This window comes from Mauremys mutica, chromosome 2 (genome assembly GCF_020497125.1).
Source record: "Mauremys mutica isolate MM-2020 ecotype Southern chromosome 2, ASM2049712v1, whole genome shotgun sequence".
Taxonomy (NCBI): Eukaryota; Metazoa; Chordata; order Testudines; family Geoemydidae; genus Mauremys; species Mauremys mutica.
This window is the reverse complement of record NC_059073.1, coordinates 280,842,666-280,863,027: the sequence shown is the minus strand read 5'-3', so window position 1 is coordinate 280,863,027 and position 20,362 is coordinate 280,842,666. Positions and strand designations below refer to the sequence as shown.

General features: G+C 45.9%; 1 protein-coding gene across 3 annotated transcripts in view; it reads right to left on the bottom strand.

Moving 5' to 3' along the window:
- Positions 1–4,620: 4,620 nt before the first annotated feature.
- Positions 4,621–20,362, bottom strand: part of WDR86 (WD repeat domain 86) — a 37,629-nt gene continuing 21,887 nt past the window's right edge. For 2 of the 3 annotated variants that reach the window (XM_045006329.1, XM_045006328.1), the window contains exons 5-7: positions 12,609–12,744; positions 7,397–7,500; positions 4,621–7,134 (exon numbers count right to left, since the gene is read on the bottom strand). In XM_045006329.1, coding sequence (XP_044862264.1) covers positions 6,916–7,134; positions 7,397–7,500; positions 12,609–12,744 — 459 coding nt within the window. In that variant the 3' untranslated portion in view covers positions 4,621–6,915. The remainder of the gene's footprint in view (positions 7,135–7,396; positions 7,501–12,608; positions 12,745–20,362) is intronic. The other variant, XM_045006330.1, reaches the window with a different exon arrangement.

Below are 20,362 nucleotides of genomic sequence, written 5' to 3'. Positions count from 1 at the left end.
ATTTGATCTTATTTACAGCTTTTGTACACCAATACAATGGACAGTACAAAAGTTGTATGCAATAGTTATGCACTTATGAGAATGCTGGTAGCATACCAAAACCCAATAAACCGTGGTTGGAATTAAACAAACCTGAAAAAGATCAGCCCCGGGACTACCCTAGAAACAAACGGAAGAAATAGGATGTCCTCCAAGACAGCTGGACAAAGGAAGGACAAGGAAGTCGTTTAGTCCTGGGGGATTTGGGCTTGAGCCTGTGATGGGCTGAGAACCCGCAGCTCTTACTGAAACCAGTGGGAGTTGAGGAGGCTCAGTGCCTGGCAAGATTTGAGTCCTTAGTGAATTGATACTATGTTACCAGATAGCACTTCCCACCAAATGATGTAGGTGGGGGTAGATGGACTCTTAGCTTGATAGAGTGCAGAGTGAATAGCAGGAGTGTGCATTCAGTTTTGATGGAACTGTGCACTTCTGCTTTGTACTTTCCTTAAGCATTGAAGCTTTGCTTATGCACGACAGTACACTTTAAAATGAAATGCTTGCCATAGGGAAATTTAAAATGTACTATTGAATGTGTAAGGTCATTCCAACAGAAACAGTTCCACCAGTCATGTAACTAGTCCAAATGGCCCATGTGCAAATAGTGAATATCTGCCACTGGCAAATGAGCTGCCGAGTAAGAAGTACGAGTTGAAGTCTAAGTAATTTCAAACATATGTTTGATACTGTGATCTGCTTACAAACAAGAGGAAAAACTCAAGTTACTCATTCACCCAACTCTGATCCAAGGGATCATCACCACCATTTATCGTTATTTCCCAGCACCATGTGCTGCTGCAGGGCAGCCTGTTAAGTTCATGTAAACATGTACAGTATTGTTTTGTTTCAAATTTTCTGTAAGGGTGTAGGTGCACTTTACCAATCAGAGAAAAAAATAAGCCTTTACTGGTCCTCCAGCCAGAACTCCTATTTATTCATCTGAACTGCTAACACACATCGGTGAGCTCACAGACAGCCCATGAATAAAGTGAGCCTCCTGGCTGTTGAGGAAGGAACCGATGAAGTGGGCTGTAGCCCATGAAAGTTTATGCTCAGATAACTTTGTTAGTCTCTAAGATGCCACAAGTACTCCTGTTCTTTTTGAGGATACAGACTAACACAGCTGCTACTCTGAAACCCATCTTATAAATGTGTTCCCTGCCCCTCCCCCTGCAACCAGTGGTTAGTACAGAGCTGCATAGCAAGATGGAGTAGTGGCTAACAGTGGTAGAATACAGGGCCAGTCCTGCTTGCAAGTAGGTACCTAACCCAGCAGTTCTAGATGTGTTCACACATTAAGCTGGAAGTATAATTTCAAACTGATGGAGACAGCCCCAGGCAAGCTCAGGACAAGCAAGCTCAGGTCATTCGCCTGGAGCTAGAAGGTACACCTCTAGCTTGAAGTGTAGACATACACCTAGTATGCATTAAACACACAAACTTCTGTCCCAGCCAACAAAGTGGTGGTGGCACCTGCTGGACGTAAGCAACAACTGGTTTTAAAAAAACCACCTGCATAGAAAAGCAGGACTGTGCTTGTTTAGGCAAGCAAAAGGAAGGCTGAGAGGGGCAATGATTGTGTTCTATAAATACACTGCATGGATGGGGTGGTGCTAATAGCATGGTAGGTTACAAGCTAGTTAAGCTAATAGACCAGGGGTCGGTAACCTTGCAGAAGTGGTGTGCCGAGTCTTCATTTATTCACTCTGATTTAAGGTTTCGCGTGCCAGTAATACATTTTTACATTTTTAGAAAGCCTCTATAAGTCTATAATATATAACTAAACTACTGTTGTATATAAAGTAAATGAGGTTTTTAAAGTGTTTAAGAAGCTTCATTTAAAATTAAAATGCAGACTCCCCCGGACGGGTGGCCAGGACCCGGGCAGTGTGAGTGCCACTGAAAGTCAGCTTGTGTGCTGCCTTTGGCACATGTGCCATAGGTTGCCTACCTCTGTAATAGACAATGTTGGTTCAAGTGCAAATGAGGGTCAACTGGCCATGAATAAATTCAGGCTGGACATTAGAAGGTCTCTAAGTAGTAGAAGGCTCAGTTAGTAACTTAGTTTGTTTCAAGAAATAAGCTGGACAAAGTTACGGGTGTAACTGTATGAAGGGGTTACTTGTGATGGTGGGGGGGCGGGGGGTAGGGCTCATGTCCATGTTACACTCATAGAAGCGCATGCTTCAGGGTTTCAGCCAACCAGCTGGGGACGGGGTCAGGAAAGGATTTTCCCCCCACCCTCAAAGTAGTCAGGGAGAGTTTTTGTTTTGTTTTTTTTTATCTTCCTCCAATGCATCTGGGATGACCCTCTCTCTCCCTCCCCATCCCAACTTCCTGCACCTGTCGCTCCTCAGCCTTGGGGAAGAGGGTTGGTGGGGCGTGGAGGTCACTGTACATGGCACTGTTCCCCTGTGCATCTGGACTCCCTCACACCCCATGCCCAGACACACACCCCAGCTGAGCCTCACTCCCCCCCTCACCAAGTGCCCACACACACTTGAACCCCCCCCCAACCCCCCTCCTGCACCTGGGTCATGTCAACAAGTGCCCCTGCACCAACCCTCCCACCCCACTGAGCCCCAACTTGCTGCACCCAGACCTCCACCTCCACTAAGCCTCACTCCCTCAGCACCTGGATTCCTCCCTGCTGAACCCCCATCCTGCCCACATCCAGCCCCCCCCCCCAAAGATCCAGACCCCCCTCCCTCAGCTGAGTCCCAACCACCTTCACCTGGACAAACACCCCCCCCCCTGCAGAGTCCCATTCCCCTGCACCCAGACACCCCCCCCACACACACACAGACACAAGAAGCCCCTGTGCATCCAGATCGTCCACTGCCTGCCTCCAGTTTGCCCCACACAGAACCCTCACCCCAGACCTGGATTCCCCACACTAAGCCCCTCCACACTTGGATCCTGCAAGGCAGAGCTGCTTGCCCCACACCTGCATCAGTGGCCAGGGCTGGGCATGCAAGTGAGACTCTGTTCGTCTCACTTACTGTCTTGGCACCTTGCATGGAGGGGCAGGGGCCCTGGAGTGCGCGGCAGGCCTGGCCCTTGTGAGGGTCAGGTGATGCCCCACTGCCAAATCTGGAGGGGGCACGGGGTGATCGCCTACCTTTGTGCAGCCGGGGCCCTGTGTCCCCCTTACCCCCGCCCCCGCCATGCTGCAGCCTCCACATGTATTTATTGACAAATAAAATATGCAGCATTTTAAAATGTTGCACACAGGATTTTTATTTTTTTAATGTAGAATTTTTAATTTTTTGGCACAGAAGTCCCTCAGAAGTAGTAGGTGCTTGGCTGGTTCTTGTTCAGGGTCTGACTGATCACCATATGTGGTGTTGGAAAGGGACTTTTCCTCAGGGTGGCAGTGACTGTGAGGGTGGTTGCTTTCCACTGTAGTAGGTGGCTACCCAGAATTATCTGGGTCTATCTCAATCATTTCTCTGCCACTGCAGCACCTTGGGCACTGGTGCACTTCAGTCCCTCCTCTTCTCTGCCTGCAGCACATAACAGTCTCCTGTGGGTTGTAATACTTCACTCTAATGTGGGGTGTTGGGTTTGGGGGGCTGGTCCTGGATGGCGTTGTGGGCCTGTGATATACACAGGGTCAGACTAAGTGCTCTGGTGGTCCTGTGAAATCTGAGTATAGCTGTGCTGATCCTGTCATTGGGCAAGGAGAGAATTTCACCACTTCATTTATAAGAGAGAGGAGAAAAGCTAGGCCTGTGGCAGCTTGTTACAATACTTCTAGGACAACCCTGACCATATGAGCACCTGCTACTTTTCCCCACAGGGTGAGGCAGCAGGCTTTGACCCAAGGCCATCTGATCCCCAGTAGCCATCTCACTGCCTGCACTACAGGAACAACCGATGGCGATGGGGGCTGTTATCCTTGTGGCCCAGGCACTATGTGAGGGGTTCAGTATGGCACAGGCTCTGCCCCAGTTTACAGACCTATCTGCTAGAAAGGATTAGAACCGTAGGAGTAAAGCTGCCTTGGTTGCATACGGTGCATTGGGAGGAGCGTGCTAATGGTTAGGCTGAGCCCAGCCCTTACAGGCAGTGTGACTGAGCGGTGGCAGGTACTGCGCTACCAAAGAGCTAGGTTCTGATTATTTGTAAAATGGCGGACATACCATTCTCCTGCCTTGGGGGGGGGGGCGGGGGGGAAGGGAGGGATGAGATACCTCACTCACTAATAAGGGTTGTGATGTGCAACAGCTTGTGAGAGCCAAGAGGTGAAAACAGGGTGTCCCGGCTCCCAGCACAGCACGCTTGTCCCAAGGCTGCAGTGTATTTTGTGGCTTTGTCAGTCAAACTCAGCAGTTTAAAGAGTTGAGATGTTGGCAGTCATACAACTGCAGCAGGCAGAACATAAGAATTTAGGGACCGTCCTGCTTCACCAGTAACAGACTTGACTCCAGCCCATCTCAGAGGGGAAAGTGAGGGCACGTTTGTAAAGTTCACATGATTTTTCTCCTTCTGCTTCTCCCCTTCCCCTCCCTTTCTGAAGGCCATTTGTCTGCAGCCAATCCTATGTATGCAGCAAGCAATTACAAATGAAGGATTCAGTTTCATCTACAGATGCCACGTGTTTATTACCCATTCACAAAGAGTATTACAGCATTTATCTGCCACAATACAGAATAAATAAAGCCACAAAAATAAACACACATGGTTAAGTATCTGTTGCATTGATTCTACAAAGTGTGCTGTAGCTACAAAAAACATAAGGACACTTGAATATTTATGGCTCAGTGATTATCAAGAAGCAGTAAACCTGGTAGAGATGAGTGCCACACCCCTACATTTAGATCAGCAGTTCTCAACCTGTGGCCCAATTAAGCACACAGCTGCAGCCCAACTGTGTGCTAAAAAAAATTCAAACTTTGCCATTCCGGTCTGGCGGGGGCAGGGCTGGCTGAGGGGGAGACTGCATCATGCAGACTGCTGGAGCGCTCCTGCCAGCAGGGGGCAGGTGAGTGCCTCAGGGGGACGGGGTGGGAGAGTGGGTCTGTGAGTAGGTTTCTGGAGGGGGCTCTGGGCAGTGAGGGGATGGGGGGCAAGGGAACTAGGGATTTGCCAGAGTGCTGCAGCACCCCCAGGTTTCTGCGGGGGGGGCTCCATTCTTGGTTCCCCTTTTGGGGTCCTGGCTGCCAGCCTGTACCGGGTACTCAACCCCTGGCCCAGAGCCAGGGCTCCCAGCTGCCTGGCCCCACGCAGCAGCACTCGGGTCCCAGCTGCTTTCCAGCCCCACATGGCGGGGTCTGGATCCAGCTGCTGCCCAGCCCACACCCAGGGATCGGCTCCTGGCCCCACGCTGGGCATAGGGGACGGTGGGCAGTGGGTGGGGGGCCTGATTCTCAACTTGTGGCCCATGTAACACACTGTGGGCCACAGAAACAGGTTGAGAACCATTGATTCAGATGCTTATCCAAACCTACTGCATCCCTTTCCTTCAGGTACACCTAGGTGATCTGTAACAATTTCACTCTAGATCTTACACACCACCACCTTCCCTCCAACGGGTCCCCACCTTCTTCCATGGTAACACGCTCTTCAATTCAAAGCCCATATGGTCTCCAGCCACTCTCTAGATTTTGTCTGGCTCCTACGTCACCTGTCATGGAATTTGCAGCACCGCTGACAGGTTCATGAGATGTGAAAGGAGCTCAGGCCCAGCAATGAACAGGGCCTCCGGAAGGGGCGGGGGGAGGGGGCAAGTGGGGCAATTTGCCCCAGGCCCAGCAGAGGCCCAGCGAGTCCTGGCCCAGCAGCGATCCGAGTCTTTGGCGGCATTTCGGTGGCGGGGGGGCCCTTTAGTGCTGCTGAAGACGCAGAGCAACTGAAGGGCCCCCCTGCCACCGAAGACGCAGACCGCCGCCGGGTGAGTACAAGTACTGCAGCTCCCCCGCTTTGCCCCAGGCCCCCTGCATCCTCTGGGCGACCTTGGCAGTGAAGCCAGAGAGATATTGGGTGGCCGCATTCACTCAACCCCCCTCCATCACATCCTTCAGAACCAGCATCCTTACATGAAGCCTGTTGTCCTGCTTTCCAATGCCCGCAATAAAGAAAAGCCCTTGCCCCCCCGACCTCCCCAGGGGAACTCACTGCCATCCTGCTCTCCCACTCGTGCTGTATGGGGAGGAACAGGCCTGAAGTTCAGGTTGGTCATTTGTTGGGGTTTTTTCAAAGCCCATTTAAATCTCTGCTCTGTTGCTCTAAGCTCAAGCACCAGAGAGACTTCAGGCATCTGTGTGCCTCAGCCAAACTCTCCTACATTAAAGTCATTCGGATCAATGAGAGGCAAGATTATAACCCCAAGGGGAGCTGAGAAAATTCAATTCAGAGTCATCCTGCAAGGCAGCTTTCGCTTGCACATTCTGCTCCATCGCAGTGTGTTGTAACAGGCAATAAGAAGGGGAGGGAGCCTATTGGCTTATTACTTATTCCTGCCTCTCCTCCTGTCAGGGACAAGTGTCAGGCAGCAGTGGGGTGAAATACCACTGTACAGGAAGGAACTGGGAAGAGGAGTCTTAAATACAAATTATAATTACAAACAAAAATATAGGGGAAGGCATATTTCATGGACTGCTCTTCACAATGGCGCCTGACCCCATATTGCCCGTGGTCTGTAAGTCATCCACACAAGTTTCCTTTCCATTACAATGTACTATGAGATGCTGTGAGACATCAGTAATATTCTGAAGAGAGGCAGTTTCATGATTCACATGAATGGGAACTCTGGATTGAACACTTTGGGCAATGGAATTTCCCACCTCTTTCCAAGGTTTGGCTTATCTGCACCCCAGGGCACAGAAGATGGCTCAGTTTTTTCCTCTTTGACAGACAGTTTGTCCCAGGCAATCACATTAGTTCAACAGCCTCAAGTTCCCCATTCTCCTCTTGCACTGTGCAGCCAACTCTGTTATTGAAAAGACGGGACAGACTTCCCTTCTGAGAGCTCTTGCCCGGCACAGACCGCTCCTTCCTCAGACGAGGCTTGTTTCGCTTGCAGATTCCTTGTACGTCCCAGATCCTTAGCGTGCCATCGTGGGAAGCTGTGTACAATAATTCATTGTGAATCTGGAACAATAGGGTTAGACTTAATCCCATACTGCACATTTCAGAGTCACCACAATCAAAATGCAGCTTGGAAGTCAACAGGAGCTTTAGTCCTGTACATTTAAGGCCCAATTCCCCATTGCATGTCAGAGCAACTGGCAATCCAAGTATTCTAATGCCCAGGTAACTGGCCATGTCAGTTTCCACCGAACATATGGAGAAATCTATACTAAAATGTGCTGAGCTGGATGTTGAGTTTTTCAAAGTTAAATCCCCTCCTCACCTGAATGCAGTTGATGATGAACTTGTGTCCTCGGAAGATCCTCTGCAGGACGCCTGTCTTTGAATTGAAAGCTCGAGCGCAGGCATCACCACTTCCTGTAAACACTAACACAAAGGAGCAATGAGGCCTTTTGAGGATAGCCCTGTGACCAATCATAAAGAATCAGTTATTCAAGGAAAACAGTTTCTGGGCCTGATTCTCCACTTGCTCATACCAGTTTAGCTTCATGGACACCAGTAAGATTGCTCCCAATTTAGTCCTGTGTAAATGAGAGAAGGGTCATTCTGGGATGTATTAGCAGGAGGGTTGTAAGCAAGACACAAGAAGTAATTCTTCCACTCTATTCAGCGCTGATAGGGACTCAACTGGAGTACTCCATCCAGTTCTGGGCACGAAAGATGTGGCCAAATTGGAGAAAGTCCAGAGAAGAGCAACAAAAATTATTAAAGGGCTAGAAAACATGACCTATGAGGAAAGATTAAACAAACCCATTTTTTTCCAGTCTGGAGCAGAGAAGACTGAGCGGGGACATAACAGTCTCCAAGTATGTAAAAGGTTGTTATAAAGAGAAGGATGGTAAATTGTTCTCCTTAACCATTGAGGACAGGACAAGAAGTCATGGGCTTAAATTGCAACAAGGGAGATTTAGGTCAGAAATTAGGAAAAGCTTCCTAACTTTAAGGGTAGTTAAGCACTGGAACAAATTACCTAGAATCTCCATTACTGGAGGTTTTTAAGAACAGTTTAGATAAACACCTGTCAGAGATGGCTTAGATAATACCTTGTCCAGCCTCTATGCATGGTCCCTTCCAGTCCTACATTTCTATGATTCTGTGGTCTTTCCCACCATTGCTAAGAACTCTGGAGCTCCAAAAGCAGAGTAGTGTAGATAATGCACCAGTAGCCACTGATGTTTTAATCACCATGAAATATAGGCTTGCTCTGAGCAGGGTTAGATGATGTGGGGCCAGACCCTCAGCTGATGAGAGTGAGCAGAGCTCCATTGGACTTCAATGGTGCTACCTTGATTCACTGTAGCTGAGGATCTGGTTCAGAATTCCAATGTACATAATCCACTGGGAGGAAGAAGTTACTATACACAACATGAAACAAAGGATCCTGTTTTATTAACATGGGTATCTTCCTCCAGGAGAGGCTGCCACGCAGCCCACTCAGGTTCATCCAACTAGCTACTGGCTTTACCCCTGAAACATACCCCACTCAAAAACATTTGTTCTATTTGTAAAGCAATCAGTTGCTGCTTCTGTGGCTACATTTGCTGTTCTATGCTACACACTCATTACACTCAGCCTAAATTCCTTCTAGACTTTGTTTCTCCCCGACACAACACTCATTTTTCAAAGTACTGAACTCCTCCTCAAGTCTACGGTTCCATCTCATGTTAAGTCTTCCTGACCACGTTCATTGCACACATTTAGGTTTCCCTTCCTTCTCTCTGTATGTTTCCCTGTCTATACATATGCTTTGACAGTCTCTAGAGCAGACAAGATATCCTTGGTTTCAAAGATTTTCCCGAAGCTTTCAATATCTTTGAACACCATACAGTTCGAGGGGCCCCATTCATTGCTGTAGTATCTTCACTAGTTTCTTCTGTTGCATCAAGCAGCGGAGGTGAATACCCTTCTGATTTTGAAAGAGAAACCGCAAACCCCAGTAATTAAGTACGAGTCTAACACTTTCGCTCATGATATATGAAGCTTTACCACTGTTAGAATAAAGCCTGGGCTTTTCAACCAAAAAAGCTTACTATCAGCAGGTAGGATTTCTCTGTGCAGAGATATCACACAATCCTTTTTCTTCAGCAGTGAAAATGCATCTTCAAGCAACTCTACAAATTTTCTTTCATAAGAGCAGATTTTTTCAATTAACTCTTGTAGCTTAGGATCCTTGCAAGCAATACATCCTTTGAGTGATTTAAGGCACAGGTTAGAGTTGATATTCCATTACAGTATAGGAGTTTATAATGACTGAAAATGTCCTGTCATGTCTATATTGTATACCACATACTATATGAACTATGGGAGGTTATTTTAAATTCAAGCATGACTAGTGATTTTGGGTGCCCAACTTGAGATACTTTACAGGGGCCTGATTTTCAGAGGGTATATGCTCAGCACCTTTAAGGAGTTTCAGGTTGGGCACACAAAAATCACAAGACATTTCTGAACATTTCAGACTATGAACAACTAGCTATTAATAGGCAGAGTAAGGACCATACCAACCAGCTTTAATGGTTGGAGAACATTCTCTTCTAATGGCACAACTTTTCTTAACTATTCCCAGCTCATTGACTTTTCCTATAGACAGACATTTCAGAATTAAGATAGAAAATAGGTGAAATCAGTGATCCTTGTATTTCACGCCTCATCATAAACTGCCAGTGTGGAAAGTTTTGTGAAACAGAAGGGCATCCAATGATTCACATTGTCTCCAGCCGCCTCACCCCTCAAAACAGATGACAAGGCATTGATTGACTACTGAAAGAGAGGAAATGGACAAACGTGGTAGTTCAGTATTATTTACTGGTACACCAAGCAACCTGTCACTAGACATCTAGTGGCACAAGCTTTGCAGATCTCAAATTAAGCAAGGGAAGGCTGGATCAGCAACTGGATTGCTCTTAGCAAGTACATTTTAGTTCTCCCTTTCTTTCAGGATTTGCTTTTTGACAGATATCCTTTATTTCCCTGAGAACTGTCATTTTGCATTTAAAGAGGTTACTTGTACATCAGAGCTTCACAGGGGCAATGTCAAATCAAGTTCAGGCCAACATTTAGATTGTATATAAATAAATTTGTATCCAAACCTACCTGCAAACCCAATAGAAAACCCCTTTTTTGGAGGGGTGGAGAAGAAGGGGTTAAAATTCAATGGAAGGAGCAGTTCTTAAACAAGATTCCCTGGCACTCTGCAACACAAAAACTGCAGCACAGACATCTGAGTTGACTAAATTCATTTTCACTGTCCGAGCCCAGAAATGTAAGAGAGAAACAAGCACAATCAGTGAAAGATAAATTGCACTGAAAAGAATCTCATTTTAATAAGTCTGTGGTGTTATTAGTTACAGAGCAAAGAGAAGATGCCTGGTTGTGTGGTTAGGATGCTAGTCTGGCCTTCAGGAGACGTGGGTTTAATTCTCAGCTCTGCTGTGGACTTCCTGTGTGATCTTGGGCTAATTGTTTCTTGCCTCTGTTCCCCAGCTGCAAAAATAAGACTTTGGCTGGCTTGTCTTTTTTCAGCTGTAAGCTCTCTGGAGCAGGCATCGTCTCTGACTATGTATGTGTACAGTGCTGAGCGCAGTGAGGCTCTTATCTCCACTGGGGTCTCTAGGTGCTACTGTAATAAAATCATATTGTAAACAAATGACTGGTTGTAAGGGGGAAGTTTCTCTTTTACAAGGTTAAAATGGTGTGTTTATTCTTCCCAAACAGGTCCCTAATGTTCTTCATTGCCCACTTGATGTTCTGTTTCCCAAATGGGACAAGTCAGCTGTCTCTCTCCAACACCTTTTAGCTTTTATTGTTATATTAAAAGCTAATAATACCCTTGTGAACACCTCTGTCACACTAACACCATGTTTCTCCCAGGTCTGGCTAAATATATCAATGCTGACTGCTTAGTCCCAGAGTGTGGAGTGCTATGGAAAGAGAAGGGGATGAAAGGAAAGACGGCAGAGTGTGCAAAATCTGGCAATACTGGGGTGGCACCTTGGAAAGTTTGATTTGAACTTAGTGTATAATCTTTCAAGTGAGCCAATGTCCATCCATTTCCCAGCTTAGCTACAGAGCGAGAATTGTTTTGAGACTTTAGTCTTTCTCGTACTCTCATTAAACAAAGAAAGACCTCCCACCCCTTCAGGTCTCCTGTCCTCCTCCCCAATAGGAAGTAGGAGTTACAGTAGTGGATCAGACCAGCAGTGTATATAGTTCAGTATCATGCCTCTGGGCTTGTCTACATGGGCACTTAAGAAGTGTTCAAGTACAACAATGAAATCAAGTTAGCTTACTTGATTCTGATCATGACCAGTCAGCCAGTGTGGACCAAGGAAAACCATATTCAGTATCATGTCAGCTAATCATTGTTTACCCATGATCTGTATGTCTGAGCAGTTCATATTATTCTTTCCCATGCGCATTACTTTGTATTTGTCAACAGTGAATTTCACCTGCCATTGTACTGCCCTTTCACCTATAGGGATGGACAGTTACTTCCAAATTACCCTACAACAATGCAGTTAGAGTTATTTGCAGGTGTCCTAGTTGAGGCAGATGTGGAAGAGGGAGATGAAGAGGAGAGAGCAGTGGGCTTGTGGATTGGCTCAGGAAGGGCATTTCTTCTACGTTGCCTGTATGCAAGAAGGCATGGAGACCTTTATTGGGCAAATAGCACACCACGACTATATCATTCGCAGATCAGGCCAGAGGATGATACATAAAAAGGCTCAGGATGATGACTATCTAGGATCAGCATTATACGTGATTCTGAAGCCAAGAACAAGAAGCATAAACGAGACATGCTAGAAGAGATAGCCAACAAAGGAATTCAGAGAAGGGAGAGGATATGGCCAGAAGTCTAGACTGTAAACTCTCTGAGGCAGGAACTATCTTCATTGTTAGTAGTGCCTAGTACAACGAGGCCTTGATGGGGTTCGTAGGCAAAAGACGTTAGTTATTTGCAGGAATCAGTGTGGGAGATTATGGGGGTCTGAACAGGAGTTTTAGCTTTCAGGACAAAGTAGATAGAATGTTTTGGAAGGGGAAAGAGCCAAGTTTCACAGATACACATTTTAGTTTGAGAACAATAAATTGTGCATTACACAAACCCAGTATCTTGCTATACCTGCGTGCTCTAGTGCTAGCTTGTGCACATGAGGATGGAGCCCAGCCACATCTTCAACCCATCCAGATATACTTTGAGATGTGCAGAAATAGAAGGATCCCACTGCAGCCAGGGAGTAGAAGCAGCTGCATTAATGTTCTGCTTTGGAGAAGTGAAGGCACCCAGCAGAGTGAGTGCCATACTTTGGTGCTCCATCTAGTAGCACTAGGGCAGGAGGAAGAGTCAGTGAAGATTTCACAAGATCTCACTCCTCACAACTATAATGTTACCTTTATTATTCACTTTTAATCAAAGGAAAAACATCCATAAATAGCAGGGAAAATGAGACAAAATTTGTGGAAAGGCAACTTACAGATTCCTGCATGGTATTTCAAAGTACTAACGCTGTGTTTGTGAGTCTTGTATGTTTGGACTTGCTCCCCAGTGTCTGCTAACCAGCACTTCACCGTCTTGTCTGCACTTCCCGAATACAAGTATCGATTCACCAGCTGAGGAGGAAAGAGAAAAGAACATCGGCAATAGCCTCCAGGGAAAATTCAGGGAATTGCACTCAAGTGATTCATCCTCAGTCACATCTTCCAACTGAAAAAAAAAAGCAATTAGCTTTTAGAGGGGGGTTTCAGCAAAACAGTTCTCTCTGAGCTGAAACATAATTGCCTGATCCTGTATTCTTTGCACAGCCACGTCCCTCATGGGACTTCTGGGCCCTAAAAATGGTTTCCAAATTTCAAACAAGGGAGAGATTAAGGGCCAGATTCTCTTTTGGTGAAAGTGGGCGCATCTCTCTTGAAGTTTATGGAGCTGCACTAGTAGAGAGTTTGGACTAGTCTGTCAGTTTATAAAAGCATTAGACTAACAACAATTGGTAAATACGCTATGAGATCACAAATTTCAAATAAAAAAAACCCCTCAAAGAACAAATCCTAAGTGACAAAAAGGCAAATTAAATAAACCAAGTCAGAGGCTAATGGGATAACAACAGACAAGGCCAGTGTTTTGAAATACTGTTTTCTTTGTAACTGTTTTGGATGTGTGTTTCCAGTATTGTTCAATGATGCAATAACATTTTTTAAAATGCTGTTTTCAGACAAGATCCTAGAAGTGTTTCATAAATGATCTTAGCAATGTAGCAATTAAAATGGTTTCCAATATTATCTGTATTACAGCAATCAGGGCCGGCTCCAGACCCCAGGGCGGCAAGCACGCGCGTGGGGCGGCCCTTTCCCGGGGGGGCGGCAGGCTGGGCCGGCGGACCTCCCGCAGTCATGACTGCGGAGGGGGCACTCCTCCCGTGGCTCCAGTGGACCTCCCGCAGGCATGACTGCGGACGGTTCGCTGGTCCCGCGGCTCGGCTGGACCTCCCGCAGGCATGCCTGCGGCAGCTCAAGCAGAGCCGCCGGACCTGCGAACCGTCCGCAGCTGCGGGAGGTCCAGCCGAGCCGCGTGACCAGCGGACCCTCCGCAGTCATGCCCGCGGGAGGTCCGCTGCTCCCGTGGCTCCGGGGCGCCTCCCGCGCATGACTGCTTGGGGCGGCCAAATTTGTAGAGCCGCCCCTGACAGCAATACTGCCCAGACTAGAGGCTTCAGCTGAGATCAGGACTTCATTGTGCTAGTCACTGTAAATACACATAGTAGGAGACAATCCCTTACAGTCTAAACCGACAAGACAGGAAGGGCAGGGTTACCTCCACCAGACAGATGGGAAACAGAAGCAAAGGGAGATTAAGTGGCTTGTGCAAGATCATGTAGCAAGTCTGTGGCACAGCTGTGAATTAAACCCAGTCTTCCTGAGTCATAGTCCAGTGCCTTAGCCACAAGGCCATCCTTCCTCTCATCAGCCTTCCCTAATATGGGAAAGATCTCACTGAGTTCTTCGAACATACAGATAAGGAAAATAAACCAAGACAAAACAGGCATCATTAAAATACTAAGATTGTAACCTCTTCAGAGCAAGGACTCTGGTTGGGCGCTTGTCTGTAAAGTGTCTAGCATGCAGCAGGAGCTACATTAAAAAAAAAAAATTCTCTTACCAAAAGTTCCAATTCAGGTGCCAGGGTAATCACAGTTTCACATATCAGGTTTTTAAGGGCTGGTAGGAACCACCTTGGGACTGATTTAAACTCGTAAAGAAGAGGGAGAAACAGGTGGCAATCGGAAGGAAAAGAGAACTTGCACAAGGAATAATGGCTTATTTTCCCCTATGAGCACACAGGTTAAAGGCTGCCATGTCCAGAAGCAGGGCTTAAATTCAGCTGGAGCTAACTGGAGCAGAGCACCGGTAAATATTTAAAAAACTTGACTCCTGTCTGATGGTGTTACAGTTCCCAACTGGGGGTCCAGGCCCTCTGGGGGGGCTGCAAGCTGGTTTCAGGGAGGCCCCCAAGTCCCCGGGCACCTCCCATGAGGAATGGGGGTGAGGGCTCTGGGAAATACTCTGAGAATTTAAGCCCTGTCCAGAAGATAACCCCTGCTTGATCAAACTCTCTCTGATGTCAAGGGGAGTCCTGCACAGAGGCTGACTGCACGTTATGCACTAACCCAGCTTGACATGGACTTCACTTTTAGGCCATGTCTTTACTCCTATACAATCACCCATTCCTTCACCACAAAGTAAGTTACTTAAAACACCTCTCCCCATCCTCCACCCCCTCCATACACTCCATGTGGCTATTCAGCCCCTTTGCTCACCTCTGGATTGTGCAGATAAATTTGATTTCCTTCCTGCCCAAAATCCCCTTTAGTGTCCCGAGTCATCTCTGTACCAAAGGGGTAAATCACATCTTTACTGCTTGTACAGTATGATGAGAACCTCTAACGAAGATACTTAAAGTGTTTACGATGGGGCTGTGCTGCACTGGATGAGAGTAATGGCAAACTCACACAGAAGGACCAAGATGCCCTTGAAGACACATGCACAAGCCCCACCGAATTCAAGAGTAACTGCTCATGCAACCGACTGCAGGCAGAACTTGGTACACAGGACCTCTTCCAAGGCCATGTCTCAGAAGCTCATAAAACACATAATTGCCCAAAAACTAGGAGTTTGAAATTTCACATCTCATTAAATTTCTGATGCCTCAGCAGTGGCACTACTATTACATCTCAAGAAGGGAAGCGAGGGAGTGACCTGCTGTATAAACACAGATTTTGAGCTACACAAATAGCCTGACAGAGCTAATCTGACCCCTAACCTTAAAACCCAACCTAAGCGGGCATGGAAAACACTGTCACATTCCACTGCTACTTGGAAAAGGTTGGCTGGAGTTGGGATCCCGCTGGATTGTTCTTGGCCAACTCACGGTATTTCTGTTCCAAACATCTTACAAGCAGCAGAATCTACTCAACAAGAACAAATGCGAAGTTACAGCCTCTTACAGGTACATGCCACTCTGCATTAACGGTACATTAGGTTATAGTGCTCGAGTTCTCTATTTAAGCGGGTGTGAAAACATTTTAGTCAAACAAAATAACAGCTACATCTCTTGGTTTGCTCTCCATCGTTATTTCTCTGCTAGAAATACAATGTGGCAAAAGAAGGGGGCTTAGCTAGCTAGTTAATGGAACCCACGGCGTAACAGCAGTGAAAACTGTCCCTGAAAAGCCCTAGCTGTGATATGGAGGGATGAACTCTAAGAGTCTTTGTGAACTCTAGTTCAGTCTTTATTCAATCTGTAGCCTTTGTGCCAAGAAGGGGACCAGTTGCACGGATTTATAGACTTTTCTATGCTTTTCACAACTACAGCGTATGGGCATCACACCAATCTAATGAAGCTAGAGACCCACAATACCCATTTGATATAGAAAAGTATTATCAGCTTCATTTTACAGACTGGGAAACTGAAGTATCAACACGTTAACTATTTGCCAAGGGTCACTCAGGAAGTCTGTGGCCGAATCAGGAACAAATCTCTCAAGTCCCAGTCCTTAACCATAACATAACCCTTCCATTCCTTTTACTGCTGTTTTTGCAATAGGAACTGAAGCCACCATCTCATTGCACCGAGGGCACCTGTCAGCCATCAGTTGGTGACAGCTTTCACAAACTCCCACTGGATTTGAAGCTGTAACCTATATGGCACTCTCCACCCCAAAGCACCCCATATTTACCATGGTGATGTAATTATGAGATGTTTTGTACAAAGTATGCCTTGTGAGGTATCATTCTAAAAGTCTTGATCTGCTAAAGTTAAACATTAACATCTTGTTGGATTGTATGTGCTATCATTGTATGTGAAGTTATGAAATCTTGCTATGTGTGAGTTACTAAAGTATGATGTGAAGCACCCCAAACCAGCCTTTCAGGTACAACAATGGAGTAGCCAGACACCCATCAAGGGAAGAACCCACCGACACAGGAACTCTGCATAAGGGGGGAGGGATAGCTCAGTGGTTTGAGCATTGGCCTGCTAAACCCAGGGTTGTGAGTTCAATCCTTGAGGGGGCCATTTGGGGAACTGGGGCAAAAAATTCTGTCTGGGGATTGATCCTGCTTTGAGCAGGGGGTTGGACTAGATGACCTCCTGAGGTCCCTTCCGATCCTATGATAAGGAAGCCTCCTTCCCAGGGAGCACCGAGACAATGGAGAACGTTTGGCCAACAGAGGTGGACTCCTCCCTTCCACATTTATAGACTTTCCAGCAAACTGGAAGAAATTATAAAAGACAGGGAGCAACATCTTGATTAGTCTTCACTTCCCCATAACTCAACACTGAAAGAACCTATGGAATACAAAGGACTTTGAAAGCGGGAGGGGAACCCAGGCTGAAAAGCAGATGCAGCCTGCACATCGAGACTCTGTAAGCCAAGGTGAGATATTGCTGATTCAAATCCTATCCAGTTTGCATGAGACATAGAGTGCGATTGTTTGATTTCCTAGGTAACCTGCTTTGATCTGTTTGCTATCACTTATAATCATTTAAAATCTATCTTTCTATAGTTAATAAACCTGTTTTATGTTTTATCTTAACTACGGTATTTTTGAGTGAAGCATTTGGAAATCTTAGCTCTGTTAACAAAGGCTGGGGCATATCTTCCCCACAGCGAGGGGGGGAACAGACTAATTAATGAGTTTCCACTGTACAGATACCTGTACAGTGCAAGATGGTCCAATTCTGTGTTTATGCTCCAATAGGAGTGCTGTGATGGAGAGCTGGGAAATTGGCTGGTGCCTCCATTGTTGGTCCATGAGCGGCTTAGGTAAAGCACTCAGGTAACTTATTGGGGTGTGTGGTGCCACCTGCTGTCGTGTTGAGTGATAATAGGGCCCAGAGGGACTGGCTGTGTCTCGCCAGCAGAGCAGGGGGAGAAGCCAACCCAGCTGAATAGTTATGGGAGCACAGTGTTCCAACAGCTTTCAGACTTCACCCTGGGGATACATCCCATCACCTCTCATACTTGTGTGGCGCCCATCCCTTTACTATCTGAGTGTCTCTCAACAGTCCTGTGAGGCAAGGAATTAATAATATCCCCATTTTATAGATGAGGAATTAGGGAAGAAAAATGAAATGATCTGCCCAAGATCATACAGGAAGTTTATGGTGAAGCAGGGAATTGAACGTGGGTCTCAAGGCTCAGGCTAGCACCCTAACCACTAGACCATTCTTCCTAGATGTGAAAGATTCCATATATCATTACCAACTCTTGACTTACCCAATCCTGTTCCTTTATTAAAGCAAAATCTGTTTTCATACAAAAACAAACCATACAGACCAAAGAGAGTGAACTTTAGGGTGACCAGATGTCCCTAGTTTATAGGGACAGTCTCGATATTTGGGGCTTTTTCTTATATTGGCATCTATTACCTCCCACCCCCGTCCCGATTTTCACACTTGCTGTCTGGTCACGCTAATGAACTTTCTAGTTTAGTAAGGCCTCACCCATTTGTTTTTCAGAGTAATATTTGTTTACTGGGTATAAAATATGGAATAAAATACTTTAGGCAATCTCCTAAAAAATTCATTTGGCTAATGAAATGGAAAAATGATTGCAGTGTCAGGCTTGAGATATGCATTGTATGATATAGACTATGAAGTACGCAAAATCCTAAATTAGGTCTTCACTACAAAAATGTCAAATATTCTAATTTTTAATTTATATTTGTTTCATTACAAAGATACAGAAGCCTTATGCTGACAAGAGTGCAAATTAATTTTCCGTGATTTAGGTGGGGGAGGGGAAAAAAAAAAACTTTACACAACAGCTTTTTTTAAATATACCCAGGTCTGTCAACTCCTGATTTATAAGTGATCAGAAGATACAATTACAAATTCTAATCTGCCACTGGCCTGGAGAAGCAGTTATATCCTCAGAGCCGTACTTTCCTTGGCTGACTTTGGAGAAGCTTTGTTCGCTTTGGCCAATTTCCCAAGAGAGCTCCTGTCGGGGAAAAGCATGGCAAACCACGGAGACGTCTAATAGATTAGAGAGCACGGGCTGAGATTTGCAGCTCCAATATCAATGAGAAAAGTGGACACTGAAGTGCCTAATTCAAAGGAGTCTAAACATTTGAAAGATAATTAGCTAAAAAAAGGAGATGGCAACCAGCTGCCTGGTTTCAAAGCCTTATTTACAAATGAATTATATGGAGTGGCTATCACTGCACAGCTGCCCAGAACTCCGACCTGTTCACTCGCCCCATTGCTGAGAGAGACTTCTCCTCTGCACTCTGTGCCAGCTGAAACATTAGCTCTCACCTACGACAGAAGAATAGAACAAATTTGAGCATCCAGGCTACACCATTTGAGATATGCTATTGCATGAGAAATTTCAGGCAGACCAGTTTAGCACTAGCAAAATTAGGGCAGGAGCAAAACAGATCATAATGGTAAAATTGTTACCGCTTTAGCTATGGTGAGGTCATCTTCCGGGTGGCTCTGCTCTTGGTTGGGCCTCTAAAACACTACTTTAATACAAACACTACATGAATAGCAATGTTCCCATCCAGGCAGCTCTCAAGACTGAAGTGGCCAGTAATGGCTTAATGCTCAGCAGTCTGGTGGATCTGAATATGCACAGCAGCTCACGATTTCCCTTCTCTTTGTATGACGGCCAAAAATATCTGCAATACAACTGCCTGGCTGGTACTTATGCCAAGGCTCATAGACATGCGCTTTCCTCTCACAGGTACATCTCTGCCAGATATCAGAGGGGTAGCCGTGTTCGTCTGGATCTGTAAAAAGCAACAGAGTCCAGTGGCACCTTATAGACTAACGGACGTATTGGAGCATGAGCTTTCATGGGTGAATACCCACTTTGTCAGACGCTTGTAATGGAAATTTCCAGAGGCAGGTATAAATATGCAGGTCTGAATCAGTCTGGAGATAACGAGGTTAGTTCAATCAGGGAGGATGAGGCCCTCTTCTATCAGTTGAGGTGTGAACATCAAGGGAGGAGAAACTGCTTTTGTAGTTGGCAAGCCATTCAGAGACTTTGTTTAATCCTGAGCTGATGGTGTCAAATTTGCAAATGAACTGAAGCTCAGCAGTTTCTTTTCAGCCACGGAGAACAAGTTCACTTCTCAGCCCTTCAATCAGATCTGGACAAACATTATTGGTGTCAGTGCATCCATGCACATTCCCAGCCACTCCTGTGTCTCTTCGCTTACCAAATTCCCAATTATCTACTTACTCACCACATCACTGGGCTGCATTCCCACAACTTTTCAGCAGGAGACTCATTTAAACTGAGCTTGCTAAATACAGAATCACTAATGGGACCAGTTCCTGAGGGCCAACTATATGAGCTTTCAGCTGAGCTGGCCTTTCAAGATCCTATTCCAACCACATTCCTTTTAATGAGCAAAAAAAAAAAAAATCTGCAGACAAGAGGTTGTTTTCTGACAATAAGACCATAGTTGTTATGCTGGCTGGATTCTCAGAAAAACAAACAAACAGTCCAACTCCTCCACTGCAGCTTGATCTCTTGGATTGGTGCTGAAACTACGCTTCTCTAGTACCCCTCAGGTACTGTACAAAAGTACATTACACTGATTTATAGGTGCATCGCCTGACTAGTTATAAAATAAATACTGAGGCAAATTACAAGATTAAAGAACATTTCAAATCCAGTTAACAACTGGAACAGGACAAGTCGTTCCTCCTCTTGTG